The sequence below is a fragment of the Lynx rufus genome, unplaced genomic scaffold (assembly GCF_022079265.1).
Source record: "Lynx rufus isolate CCGP_SWC_20201006 ecotype Redwood Valley unplaced genomic scaffold, mLynRuf1.p SCAF_1, whole genome shotgun sequence".
Classification (NCBI taxonomy): Eukaryota; Metazoa; Chordata; class Mammalia; order Carnivora; family Felidae; genus Lynx; species Lynx rufus.
The window spans coordinates 206577420-206593078 of NW_025814823.1; the positions used below are offsets into that span (position 1 = coordinate 206577420).

General features: G+C 37.2%; 1 protein-coding gene across 1 annotated transcript in view; it reads right to left on the minus strand.

Annotated features, from left to right (window-relative positions):
- C7 (complement C7) overlaps positions 1 to 15659 on the minus strand; it is a 55672-nt gene that overhangs the window by 30163 nt on the left and 9850 nt on the right. The window contains exons 4-8 of the mRNA XM_047077028.1: positions 15454 to 15595; positions 12882 to 13029; positions 11684 to 11822; positions 3248 to 3418; positions 567 to 810 (exon numbers count right to left, since the gene is read on the minus strand). Coding sequence (XP_046932984.1) covers positions 567 to 810; positions 3248 to 3418; positions 11684 to 11822; positions 12882 to 13029; positions 15454 to 15595 — 844 coding nt within the window. The remainder of the gene's footprint in view (positions 1 to 566; positions 811 to 3247; positions 3419 to 11683; positions 11823 to 12881; positions 13030 to 15453; positions 15596 to 15659) is intronic.

Consider the following 15659-nt stretch of genomic DNA (forward strand, 5'->3'; position numbering starts at 1 on the left):
ACTCTCCATGTCTCAGTCTGTGGGACAGGAATTATAGTGGCCATCTCTCTGGGTAGCAGTGAGGATCATTGCTAACATGTAACTTGCCTCTTGTAAGAAAGGCATCCAATAAATTCAAGCCATAAGAATTAGGTAGTAAGCAAACTTGTGATATCCAGAGCAGGTTTTTTTTTAAAGGAATGTGAGTGGCAACGAACAGAGGTAAATAAAATACTTCTTTAAAACATTTTGATTTCTGAAATATAATACCTTATTAGCTTTTCCTCAAAGAATATTACTTGAGAAATGGAAAACATTAAAAAGTATTCTAAAAATCCAATCAATACCTCCTGGAGACAGCCAGTAATGATGATGGTTATCTCACATTTCAGGGTACTAGCCAAAAGAGTAGGCAGTTTGAAGAGTGTGAGTAGATTATAATGGATTCACACCACTTTGGATTCCTTTGCAATTTAATCTCTATTTGTCATACTTTAAATCTCTAAAAGTTTAGGCTAACTACATGTTATTTCCCCCATTAAAATTCCTGCAATGCTTGTAGTTAATACATTTTTTTAATACTCTACCGCTTTCTTTGATTTTTTCTGGGTCCACATAAAATAGAATTTTGTACTCTCCTCCTAAGGACCCAGACTGCAGATAATGTGTCCCATACTGGTCGATTAATCTTCGGTAGGCACCGTAGTCATACAGAGAGGGAAGGTAGGAGAGTTCCTTCCAGAAGGGCTCAGCAAGTTGTAAAAATTCTGGATTGTTATTGATAAACTGAGCCACTTCCACAGTGTTCTGGACAACCAACAATTGATGACTCTATGGGAAGAAGGAAGAATAAAAGGAGTTTTAGTTTGAAGATAAAAAGTCAGTGAAATTACTTTCCTGTTCAATGTCTCCATCAACTGCCACCTCCAACCCAAACTATATGAATTTTTATTTTTGATGCATGATGAGGTCTTTTCTGGGCTCACTCACCTGAAGCAATCTAAAGAGTTTTTGGAATGCCAAATAGGAATATCTGAGTGATCCGTAATTTCTTACATATATGGCCTTTAAAATCTCAACTAGAAAAAAAGCATCATCTTCATTCCCTACTAAACAAGCTCACAAATAGGTGTATAAAATAATGTGTCCCTAAGGAGTATACATTGACAATGACTTATAGGTAAGGTGAACATATAATTTATATCTCATACTATGGTTCCTCACTTTATAATGAGGCTTTTTTTTTAATTTTAGTGTAATTTACATACTATCTTATATTAGTTGCAGGTGTACAATACAGTGATTCAACAATTCCATATGCCACCTGGTGCTCATCACAAGTGCACTCCTTAATCCCCATCACCTGTTTCACCCAACCCCCCCCACCTGCCTCCCTTCTGATAACCATCAGTTTGTTCTCTATATTTAAGAGTCTGGTTTTTTGGTTTGTCTCTTTTCGTTGTTGTTTGTTTTCTTCTTTTTTAATTTTTTTAAACGTTTATTTATTTTTGAGACAGAGAGAGACAGAGCATGAACAGGGGAGGGGCAGAGAGAGAGGGATACACAGAATCTGAAACAGGCTCCAGGCTCTGAGCAGTCAGCACAGAGCCTGACGCGGGGCTCGAACTCACGGATCGAGAGATCATGACCTGAGCCGAAGTCGGACGCTTAACCGACCGAGCCACCCAGGCGCCCCTGTTGTTTGTTTTCTTAAATTCCACATGTGAGTAAAATAATATGGTATTTGTCTTTCTCTGAATGACTTATTTCACTAAACGTTATACTCTCTTGATCCATCCATGTTGTTGCAAATGGCAAGATTTCATTCTTCCTTATGCTTGAGTAATATTCCATTGTATATATATAATATACCCTCTTTACCCATTCATCTATCAATGGACACTTGGGTTGCTTCCATAATTTGGCTATTGCAAATAATGTTGCAATAAACATAGGTGTGCATCTATCTTTTCGAATTAGTGTTTGTATTCTTTGGGTAAATACCCAGTAGTGGATATGAGGTCTTTGAAACACTTCCTAAGCATCTTTTAATGATGTCCAAGACAGATCTACCTTATATCAAATCCTCATTTCTGTGAACAATAATACAAATACAATAAATGTTTATACAATTCTTATTCCCATAGTCAGCTTCTTAGTCATAAAACAAACAAAATCAATATTCCTTTATACCTCCCTGTGATTTATTAATCAAGTTACTGACTTCAAGAATGAGATGAAGTATGCAGATTTTGAATGATGGTCAACGTGAAAATTCATCAGCAATAGGTATACATCAATTAGTACAAGTCATCTCAACTGTTCAGATTGCCCAAGAAAAAATTTTAGTATCTCAAAACAACAAACTATCTAAAAATAAGTTTTTTAACTTCCTCAGATAAAAATTTTGGTATCTCAGGGCACCTAGGTGGCCCAGTCACTTACGCGTCCAACTCATGATTTCAGCTCAGGTCATGATCTCACAGTTTGAGAGATCAAGCCCCACATCCAGTTTTGTGCTGACAGCACTTAGCCTGCTTGAGATTCTCTCTCTCTGCCCCTCCTCTTACCCCCGTGCCCTCACACGCATTCTCTCTCTCTCTCTCTCTCTCTCTCAAAATAAATAAATAAATAACATTTTTTTAATGTGGTATCTCAAAAGTAACAAAGTGTTTTAAAATCTTTTAGTTCTATGCACCTTCTAAGAAAGATTCTAGCATTACTGTTTAGAAAACATATATTAACAGGATTTTTTCAATTCTATAACACATATAATCATGTATAGTAATCACAAATTAGAAATTTAAGAAAATTTTAACTAGTAGATTTGATAGTAATGCTTTTTTAAGATTTTCAAATAAGAACAAATACTTTAATAAGAAAAACAAAGTATAGAGGCGCCTGGCTGGCTCAGTCAGTGGAGCATGAAACTCTTAACCTTGAGGTCATGAGTTTCAGCCCCAGGTTAGTCATAGAGGAAAGAAAGAAAGAAAGAAAGAAAGAAAGAAAGAAAGAAAGAAAGAAAGAAAGGAAAAAAGAAAGAAAGAAAAAAGAAAGAAGACAAAGTATTAATAGATATATTATCCAAGAGAATTGACAAGATACAATGTTACCTCTTAAGGAAATATATTACATTGTCTCTTTGAAGAAGATACTACTACCCTAATTTAAAAATGAAAGCTGATCCTTTTGGTAAATACACTTTTGTTAATGTTAGAAATACTTAAGCAGTAAAATATGGAAAAGTTAACTCATGTTTCATACTAACCTTTTGCTTTTGGATTTCATTGTTATGTGAAATATGACTATACGAAGAAGATGCTGAAGATCTAAAAAAGGAGCGTTTCCTACTAGATGATGTATATTCTGCTGAAGTATGTTTTACATAAGACCAGCTACTGTTGTAAAATTCATAATTAAAATCATTATTTATCTTCACCTATAAAGAAAATGAAAAGTTTTGTTGTGACTAAATCAAGGCCTTGGGTATAACCCAAAATCTTTTGCCATGGATCCTTTAACGTGAATACTTTCTTTACACAATCCTCTCCAAAAAAAGAAAGCTCTTCATTGACACAAAACAACTGTGGCTCTCATTGTGACCAGGCCCATATAAATATAAGGAATAGAGTCCATTCTATAATTATTCTTTGTTAAGCAGGAGACATGGTCTCAGTAATGGTAATCCCAAGTGATTCACAGAATACATTTGTGTACAAACATCTCCCATTTTGTTTAATGTCAACGTCTAGGCCAGAAGTCAGAAAATTAACAAAACCATACTAACAGAGAACTGAAAAGCACTTGGCTCTTGATTTTTCATCTAATAAAAGGGAAAAGAAATGCAAATCGGTGATCTGAAGCATGTAGATCTTTTGGACTTTGGGAATGTTCTATGTGATCCAGTAGTAGCTATAACTTTCTAATTAATGCTGAAACTGAATTTTTTTTCTGTGATAGATAGTAGAAGAAAAGGCCATCCCACAAGAATTTTGAAGCAGGCAACAGGATAGTCACATGTGGCTAACAGAGTCATGACAGCTCCAGCACTGATGAAGAAGATAATCATTTATTTATCCCTTACTTTATCCTAGATCAAGTGTCAAAATAAAATGCCTACAGGGGGCTGGCAAGTAATATAAATGTTGGAGGCATCCAGGGGAAGGCAGGGTGATGAAGTGAACACACGCACTGTAGAAAAGGGGTACCAATGCAGGAATCCATCATACAGTTACCACGTGTAACTACAGGTTCTAGCACTGACAGGTGATCTGTTTTCAAGAAAGGAGATAAATCTGAATCTTGACACAAAAAATCTCGGAATTTTTAAAAGTCATAGGCAATTAATTTGCTGACAAATGCCAATCACCGCGAGAATAAAACAAGACACACATGAGGACTCCCTCTCACAGTATCTGCTCCATATAAAATAGTCAAATCAGTAACTGTGTTTCCACGAGCATTTGTGTTGTTAGCATATATCCCTACACATCTGTGTTTGAGATCGAAGTATAAAAAAGCACAGGGAAAATTAAAATGATGGGTATGATATACTTTAAACACAAACCTAAAAGGAAAGAAAATGACAGACTATTATGCAGTCATTTTAAATGATGCCTATGAAGAGAAATACTCATGTTAAATGAGAAACTGTTATAAATGTGATAATTCCGTTAATTACATCAATGCAAGTATATTCCCCAGTCAAAAAAAAAAAAAAAAAAAAAAAGACTAGAAAGAAATTCATCAGGAAAATGCCAGAAAATATTATATTACTTTTATCATTGCCCATGTTCAAAATTATGCATGAATGTTAAGAACACACCACAAGATACGAAAAGATAGATTTATTCATATCTTTTATTAGGGCATTATTTTCATTAAATTATGAAATGGATCTATTTCAAAGTCAAATGCATAAGTTTAGGTCAAAGCTGAGATGGAGAATATATGTATTATTATTGACTACAAAGAAGACGTTAATAAGAATGCTATTAGAGATTTCTGCAGCCACTAGATACTGTTTTGGTCCTATTAGGTTTTAGATAGGCACACAATTTAATTTTTTTCTCTCTCTCTCTTAAGAAAGAGAAGTTATCTATCTTCCTTTTGATGTAAAAAAAAAGAAAGAAAGAAAGAAAACCTATTTTCCCTCTTCAGATCTACAATTCAAATACTCGATTCATGCAAATAAGCCTCTTAGATGATTTAGTTCAGCACCTCCTCACTCTCGTCTGCTCTACATATGGCTGCCAAGTCATCTTCTTCAAGCTAATGTGATTTTCTTAAATGACCCTGAATTGATACTCTCTTTCCCATCTAATTTTGAATCCTGAATTCTCTCAGACTGATCCTTCCTCTAAAATCACAAACTCAAACATCCTACAGTCTGCCACCTATACTCTTTTGACTCTCATACTATCATCACCAGAGCAATTATTCAACTTCGTAGAAACAAGTTCTTCAACTTAGTTTCCTTTCTCTCTCCCTATCAGCACCTTCATTTTTTTCACTTCTTTCTTTTTCGGATTGCCTTCATGGTTCATGACTTCAACAGTTTCTCATCAATGAACTTAGCATCCTCGCCTAGATAGACCCTGGCATCATGCTTGCCAGGCAGAATTCCAACCTGGTTCAATGCTCACAGCCAAGCTACTTAGCACTACAATAGAAAAATCACACAGCTATAGATGGGTACCACTGTAAGTCCATTCATGATTTCTGATCTCAGGGGAACCCTCAATGCAGTCCAGCAGCCCTATATTTCTTTAGTCCGTTCTCTTTCTTTCCCATTTTCTACAGTACCTATTTCAAAAGTTCAACCCCTACCTCAATTCCCCAATCTTAGAACCACTTTCCTCACTTTCAGAAAATGACTTTAACCTCTTTCTTTACAAACATTCCCATTACCAGACAGAGGATTCCTAAATTCCTGGCTAACAAATCGACAAACATATTTACATTTCTCCTCTTCCTTTCTTCCACAGGTGTCCCTCCTCCATCTAAAGCTAACTTCTCTGATTGATCCCATTTACAATTGCACAAGAACCATAAAATAGGAATAAACGTAGCCAAAGTTGTTTAAATATCTGTATGCTGAAAGCTATAGAAAACTTATGAAGGAAATTGAAGAAGATATAAAGAAATGGAAAAACATTCCATGCTCATGGATTGGAAGAACAAAGATTGCTAAAATGTCACTACTATCCAAAGAAATCTACACATTCCATGCAATCCCAATCGAAATTGCACCAGCATTCTTCTCAAAGCTATAACAAACAGTCCTAAAATTTGTATGGAACCACAAAAGACCCCAAATAGCCAAAGTAATGTTGAAAAAGGAAACCAAAGCAGGAGTAATCACAATTCCAGACTTTAGCCTCTACTACAAAGCTGAAATCATCAAGACAGTAAGGTATTGGCACAAAAACAGATACGTAAACCAACGGAATAGAACAGAGAATCCAGAATTGGACCCACAAATGTATGGCTAACTAATCTTTGACAAAGCAGGAAAGAGTATCCGATAGGAAAAAAAACAGTCTCTTTAGTAAATGGTGCTGGGAGAACGGGACAGCAACATGCAGAAGAATGAAACTGGACCACTTTCTTACACCATACACAAATAAACTCAAAATGGATGAAAGACCTAAATGTGAGACAGGAAACCATCAAAACCCTAGAAAAGAAACCAGACAACAACCTCTTTGACCTCAGCTGCGGCAATTTGTTGCTCAACACATCTTCTAAGGCAAGGGAAATAAAAGCAAAAATGAACTATTTGACCTCATCAAGCTAAAAAGCTTCTACACTGTAAAGGAAACAATCAACAAAACTAAAAGGCAACTGACAGAATGGGAAAAGATATTTGCAAATGACATATCAGATAAAGAGTTAGTATCCAAAGTCTATAAAGAACTTCTCAAACTCAACACTCAGAAAATGAATAACCCAGTGAAGAAATGGGCAGAAGACACAAATGGGCACTTTGCCAAAGAAGACATCCAGATGGCAACAGACACATGAAAAAATGCTCAACATCACTCATCATCAGGGAAATACAAATCAAAACCACACTGAGATACCACCTCACACTGGTCAGAACGGCTAAAATTAACAACTCAGGAAACAACAGATGTTGGCAAGGATGTGGAGAAACAGGAACCATCTTGCACTGTTAGTGGGAATGCAAACTGGTGCAGTCACTCTGGAAAACAGTCTGGAGATTCTTCAAAAAAATTTAAAATAGAACTGCCCTACGACCCAACAATAGCACTACTAGGAATTTATCCAAAGGATACAGGAGTGCTGATTCATAGGGCACATTTACCCCAATGTTTATAGCAGCACTTTCAACATTAGCCAAATTATGGAAAGAGTCCAAATGTTCATCAATTGATGAATGGATAAAGAAGATGTGGTTTATATATACAATGGAATACTACTTGCCAATGAGAAAGAATGAAATCCTCCCATTTGCAACAACATGGCTGGAACTGGAGGATATTATGCTAAGTGAAATAAGTCAGTCAGAGAAAGACAGATATCATATGTTTTCACTCACATGTGGAACTTGGGAAACTTAACAGAAGACCACGGGAGAAGGGAAGGGGAAAAAATAGTTTCAAACAGAGAGGGAAGCAAACCATAAGAGACTCTTAAATACAGAGAAAAAACTGAGGGTTGATGGCGGAGGGGCAAAGGAGAGGGGAAAATGGGTGATGGACATTGAGGAGGGCACTTGTTGGGATGAGCACTGGGTGTTGTATATAAGTGATAAATCACAGAAATCTACCCCCAAAACCAAGAGCACACTGTATACACTGTATGTTAGCCAACTTGACAATAAATAATATTTTTTTTAAAAAACTGAGTTATCCTCCAAAAACAAACAAACAAACAAACAAACAAACAAAAATAATAAAGCTAACTTCTCTGTCTCTTCTCTGTATTGCATTCCTTCCCACCTCTTCTAAGGACTTATTAAATTCATTATTCATTCCCTCTCCCACAGCTTCCATTTTTCTCTCTCTACGGTTTCATTCCGTATATATCAAACTCATATATATTCCAACCCCACTTAAGTATAGTGTGTTACAAGGGTTCTGGAGACACTCTTGGGTTCAGAATCCATGTTTGTTATCTATTACCTCTATGATTGTGGGTAAATCACTCAGCATTGTTTCTTTCAGTTTCCTCAACTGTAAAATAGAGATGACAGTGCCTACTTTTTTTAGGTTATTATAAAGAAAAGAAGATCCATTAAGCACTTGAAACAGTGGACAGTATATAATGTATGTGAGCTATTTTTTGATCATCATTTAAATTATTCCTGGTTTAAAAGGTAGATTTAGAAATCTCAGATATCCAGGGATGCCTCAGTGGCTCAGTCGGCTGAGCATCCAACTCTTGGTTTCAGCTCAAGTCGTGGTCTCGCAGTTTGTGGGATGGAGCCCCACATCGGACTCTGTGCTGACAGCAGGGAACCTGCCTGGGATTCTCTCTCTCCCTTTCTCTGTCCCCTCCCCCATCTGTATCTCTCTATCTCTCTCAAAATAAATAAATAAAATTAAAAACTAAAAAAAAAGAAATCTCAGATATCTAGATTCAGACCAACAGAGGAAGCAGAGGATCAGATCATTAATCATTAGTTAAAATAACGTTAGAATATAATTTTGTGATTCTTATTTGATATACACTAGTATCTCTTTTCCCAAAATATAATGAAGTGCATTCAAAACTAAATACAGGAGGATCCAAGAAGTAATTCATTTTCTCTACCCCAATTTTTACTCCCATCTGTGACTCATTCCAAATTGACAATGAACAAAAAGTCTTTCGGCAGCCTCCCAGACAACTACAGGAGGGGCACCTTCCAAAGCGACCATGGAGCAGGAATGTGCTTGTGTGTCAAAGGCTTCCTCGTGGGATGAAAAATATGAGGAGATAGAGAAAGTGCATGGCATCAAAGAAAGTGGCTTAGTCAACAAGAGACCAGGTTTGCCCTGGATAAACTACAATGCTCAAAAGTGAAACAGAGATCACAAGAGAAATTAACTGATTCTGTTCTGTGTTTACTTACTAATGTTTATGTTCCGACAAGTCAGAAGTCGTCTTCCACTCAGAGGTAGCTGAACACCCAGTGGCCTCAGGTCTATCTGCCTGTGGAAGACACTTACCACCTGCATATCCACATGGGGTTAGCACTTCAGGGACTGACTCATTGCTTCCATCTCACTTCCCTCAGGCTGGATCCTCAAAACATCTCTATAATTTCCCTCTAACTCTGACAAACTCCTTCAAATTCAGTGACTGGAAAGGCATTTCAGATGTCAATCCAAAAACCAAGCCATGCTGAGGGAAATGTCAGGACTATGCTGTTATTAAATTATTTCTCTTCTTCAGAGACTGCAGACTTCCAGCATGTCTATCCTCCAACTATGTCAGAAATTCTCTCATTATTTTCTCTGCTCTGTAACATTCTAAATTTGATCCAAAAATATATATGCAATTATCCCTCTTATAATTATGAAGAATTATCAACCCATCCTCCTAGGAATAGGAGGCAAAAAATTTCTACATATGCCTATGTCACATTCTCCCTTCTGGCCAATGGTTAAATTACAATACATATTATACACCGTATAGAATTTAGAGTTGAAAAAGCAGTTAAATATAAGATACTGGGAGAGTGAAACATACTAGAAAAACAAAGGGCTGTGAGGTCTGACAGGCTGGATCCAAGCTGTACTACTTACTAATTTGGTGATTTAGAGCAAGTCAGCTGGAGTCCTCTGAGCCTCAATTTCTACATATATACAATAGTAAAATATTACTTACCTTCCAAAGATGTTATGAGGATTAAACCTATACAAATTGCCTAAAACAGTACAGATGCCAGAGTAGGTAATCAAAAATTGGTACCTATCATTATTTTTCAGATCAGTTTCACTTTCCATTTTCATGATACAATAACTCTTAAATGTAACTTATTCTGTTGTAAGTCAGAGGATGATGCTGTTTGCTGTTTATAATCAAAATTGCATTCTGAAGGGGGTTTATTTTGGTAAACTAAAAGCCCTTCTAGCTGAACATCCCAATAGTTTTAGTTTACAAATTCGGGACTAAGAGATAAGAAGCACTGAACTGGAAATTTTTAGAATTCTGGGAAGAAGGGAGGAAAGAAATGAGAGAGGAGATCCTGGAAGAAGAGAACAAGATGCCAAAATGAGATGAGACCAGAAATCTTGATCTGTTGAGGTTCTAGAAAGACAGATGGTTTGGATGCCTGAGCAGCTCAGTTAACTGAGCATCCAACTCTTGATTTCGGCTCAGATCATGATCCCAGGGTCATGGGATCGAGCACTGCATTGGGCTCCATGCTGAGCATGGAGCCTGCTTAAGATTCTTTCTCCCTCTGCCCCTCTCCCCTACTGGCACTCTAAGGACAGATGTTTTAAGACAGAGGATGTCCACCATTTTTGTGGAATGTGTTGGCACTACTCCAACAGAATATCCCCTTCCAATGTTCAGGATTCTCCCCCTAAAGCCATAACTGTTTTTTGTGTGAGTGGATTTTGTGTTGAAATCATGGAATAGAATGAGGTTAGGCATGTGTGACAGAAACAGCTTGCAAGAAGCAGAAGCCTGGAAAGAAGACCCTGAGACCTTAAGGAAAATTCAAAAGTCTAGCAATACAGACGTTCACAAGGATATGGAGCACAGGGCACCCTTCCACATTGCAGATCGGGTATTAATTGATGATACATCCATTTTGGAAACTTTACTGAGTAAAGTGTAACCTATGATAACCTGCAAGGCAGCAATCCAAGTACCAGGTGTATGCCCTAGAGAAAATCTAGTTCATTTGCATGGAACTCATGCACAAGAATATGCAAGGCAATTTCATAAGAAAAAAGTAGAACCAGCAATAAAAACGGCATCTAGATTAACATGAATAAATTTCAAAACTGTGATTTTTGAGGGGGAAAAAAGTCATAGAAGAACATATAAGATTTACTTACATAAATGGCAAAAAATAGATAAAACTAATCACAAATTTTTATGTAGGGACAAATACATATGAGATAAACATATACAGAAAAACAAAGAAGTGGTTAATACAAAACAGAAGATGGTGGTTTGTCAGAGTTGGGAGGATGTGACCAGAGAGGGGTAGATGGGAGCCTTTAAGTCATTGGCAATATTCTATTTCTTAAGGTACGTGGTTGGCATATATGAGTATTCATCTAATTAGTTTTCTTCAAACTGTATGTTTATGTTACTTACACTGTTTTGCATATATGAAATAGTTTACAATTTAACAGTAAAAGCATTTTTAAGTGAGCTGACACTGTGGCAGTGGCAAAGAGATTATCATGACCAGTCATGGCCAGGGCCCTGAGCTTTGACACTGTACAGGGACAGACCATCCTATTTGGGGCCCATGTGGTCCATGGACTTGAAAATGAGGCAAAAGAATATTTCAGCTTAAATGAGACAAATTAAAGTATCATTTCCCCGTACCCCAGAGTTAAAGAATATGTGTTCTTTCTAAGCCCATATAAATCATTTATAAGAATTGATCAAATATTAGTACACAAATAAATTCTCAACAAATACCAAAAAATCAATATCACATAAATAATGACCTCTGGCAATAATTCACAGATTAAAAATAAATTAAATCAATGAAATTAAGTACCTGGAATGTATAGGAGAGGATATTTCCACTCAGTCTATAAAAATCTCTTCCATCCCCACTAAACACCTTTCTGCATTGACCACCAAAACTTTTAGTATTAATGACTTTGTTCCTAAACTGGCCAGTGAGTTCGTTGTAACTGTTTAAAAAAAAAAAAAAAAAAGGAGGAAGGAAGGAAGAAAAGATGGTTAGAAATCAGAAATAGCAGTTTCTGAAAAAGAACTTCCAGAAATTTTTGAAATATAGTGAAGTATCTCTTTGAGAGAGCTCAAATAAAAAGAACAATGTCCTAATGCATACCATATATTATCCAACCTCCCCTGGGTGGTATAATAGCTAAAACTAATAACTGGAGAAATCCAACATCCTTCAGCCTAAGAACATGTTTGGAAAACATAGCCCTTTTGTATTTATGGCAACAGCTGGTTTTGAGTTGAATCTATAAATAAAACCAATACAATTAAGATGACTCTTGAGGAGAAAGAACTTTCTACAACAAATTTCAACTAATTTGCCTCTTAGTATACTGAATGGTATACTCTTTAGAGTAATTTTACCATTTTTCTGTTAATGAATTTTAAACTATGATAGAAAAGCCACTTCTATCACTCTAAAATAGACAGTTTTAAAGTCTTGAAATCTTCAACTTGGATCTGACCCTCAAAATTCCTCAGAATTCTTTTTGGAAAGACAAACATGGGATTGTCCCAACTTCACTTGAAAATGAAAGTTCCCAGCCAGTTCAGACAATTACTTTTCAAGCCTCAATATTCCAATACGTTACTTTCTCTCTTCTTTCTCTGTTCTTACTCTATTGTCTCTTCATTCTCATAAGGAGCCTCATATCAGTGTCATTGAATCAATTCTCTCCCTCTGTCTCTCTCTATTTCTACCTCTCTCCCATAGGGTGACCAGCTATCCAGGTTTCCCCAGGTCTGAGGGGTGTCCCTGGACATAGGATCTCCAGCGCTAAAAGCAGGACAGTCTAGGGACAATTGGACACTCTGCATTTACCACATACATTTTCAAGTATACAGGTATGAATGAAAAAATGTTTCAGGATGTGGCAAAGAGCTCTGAGCCAAAGGCTGAGCTATTAGGTGATTTGTTATCAGACTTACCAAACCATAAAATAAAACAAAACAAAATGAAAAGCTACTATCCATCAATATGCACAGAAAACTGGCCAGCACCTTACCCATTTCCAGTAAGTTCTATGTTGGGAGGAGGTTTATCAAGGTCACACGAAGGTCTGCTTTCTAAGTCCTCACATCTGTCTTCATCAGCACTATCCTCTTCACAGTCAGAATCCCCATTGCAAACCAAAGATTTGCTGATGCACTGGCCTGTACACAAGATAAGCACCATAAATGAATGAATGAATGAATGAATGAATGAATGAATGAATGAATAAATGAATGAATGAGTAAATAAATAAATAAATAAATAAAAGAGGGAAGGAGGGAACAACTACCTGGGATCAAAAGGGTTTTGCCTTTGATTCCCAAAATTGTATTAATATTCTAATATGAATTTGAGATCAGTCCTCAAGATGTCCAGGAAAAGACTGGTGATTATTTGGGTCCTCATATTACAATACACAAAACTGATTCTGACCTCAGCTGGACACAAAATTGAAAATAGAAGCTGAATTCAAATTCCAGGCTCTCGAGCCAAAGCATAAGAGACTGTTAAAAACTGAGAACAAACTGAGGGTTGATGGGGGGTGGGAGGGAGGGGAGGGTGGGTGATGGGTATTGAGGAGGGCACCTTTTGGGATGAGCACTGGGTGTTGTATGGAAACCAATTTGACAATAAATTTCATATATTAAAAAAAAAAAAAAACAAAACAAAACAAAACAAATTCCAGGCTCTCACCCATAACCAAGCAGTTTGTCTGAATCTTCCAGAATCAAACAGTGCCGACCACTGGGAAGATAGATTGACATTCTGCCCTTCAACTTTCAGTTTATTTTTTGCCATCACTGACCAAGATGTCAAAGCCCTGCTTCTTTTGGTGATTTGATGTGTAAGCTTTTGAGAGCATAGAAACTGGATCAAAAGGTTAACACTCATCACGTCTTTAGCATATACTCTGTGCAAGACACTCTTCCAGGTGTTAGGTACAAATATAAATAAAAATGGTATGCTGGGCTTTTCATATACTTTACAAGCTAACAGAAAGGACTATGAAGACATAGATCATTATAATTCAGCGTAATTACATAACGTAATTGCTATGATAGACATACATCCCAGGAATCAAGGAAGCACTGGAGGGTATCAGATGATCTAACCCTTGCCTACCTCCCCAGCATTATCTCCAGCCATTCTCCTACCAGCTTCTGATGCGACAGTCACACCTGCATGAATAAAAGGCCAGGCTTCTGTCATCTCCACTGACCTTGCACTTACGGTTCCCTCAGACTAGAAGGGTTTCTCTACCTGTCACCAACCTGTCCTTCAAGAACCAAATTAAACATCATCTCCTCTTAGAGACCATCCCTCCTCCACAGGCTATAGTGCATGTCCTTCCTCTGTGTCCTCATAGTGTGCATTGCATGCAACTGTCCTGACGGTATAGCATGCATCCCACTATGCTCTCACTCAATCCGATCCAATGTTGTGGACAGTCTACTATGTACCAAGTATTCCAGATGCAAAAATTAAAGCAACAGGGGCACCTGGGTGGCTCAGTCAGTTACGTGTCTGACTTCGGCTCAGGTCATATCTGGTGGTTTGTGAGTTTGAGCCCCGCGTCAGGCTCTGTGCTGACATCTCGGACCCTGGAGCCTGCTTCGGATTCCGTGTTTCCCCCTCTCTCAGCCCCTCCCTGCTCACATTCTGTCTGTCTCTCTCTTCTCAAAAATAAATAAACATTAAAAAATTAAAGCAATATAATCCATATCCTCAAGGAATTCACTGTCTCCAAGAGAGATAACCAGGCCAGTAAATTCTCCAGATTACAGATAGTACAATGTATGGAGGGAACACAGAGAAGTGATTTGTTAATTATCTGTATCAGTTGGGAAGTTAAGGAATGCTTCTGAAAAGAGGAGTCACCTGATCTGGGTTTTGAAAGTAAAATAGGAGTTTGACAGGTCTTGTTGAGGAGCACTTCTAATACAGAGATTAATTATGAACTATTCTGTGCATAAACTTTAATATTTTTCAGGGAAGAGGCTAAGCATTTCATTTGTATATCCACAATCCTTACCACTGTATCTGGAACATAGTAACAATAATGAATATTTGGTAAACGTTGTTGAATTAACCTCACTGCACAAATGATACATAAACACTAGGTCAAATAATACTCAATGCCAAGACTTGAAATTGTGTTTCAATCACCCTGTGTATAGGAGTGACCTGTATTACTCCTTGATTAGCTAATTAGAGTTGCTTCTCTTGTAAACATAATGATAATTTGGGCAGTAACATTGTTTTTGCCTAATCTCAGTGTACCGGACTCACTCTACATCTCCGCCAACAATGCAATGTCAAGAACTGTTTGGGTCTGGCAACAGCCATATTTCTTTTCAAAGAAGTGAGGAGTATCCTTACCTTTCTTACCAGATGCCTCCTCTTGCATTCTAAATAATGATAGCTGAGTATGTAATTAATATGCCAATAAAAATCCTACTGACATTGGCCTGAAATTAATTTTAAGGCTGATACACATTCAGTAAAAGTCAACAAACACATACTGAGCAAGTTAACCAAATAGCATTTGAAATTACACCCTGCCTGCCAAGCCTATGAAAACATACCTGAAAAACACCTGAAACGCTCTCCACATCCCTCTTCCGTTGGACATCCTCGGGTAGGTTCACACGATTGTGTTTCAAATGCATTTCCGACACAGGGATGGCCGCCATACTGTCCGTAAACAGCTATTGACCGCCTGCGAGTCTAAACACAGAACAGGTAGTACTTTCTGATATCTCCTTTCCTTTATCTGAGAAACAAATCTGAG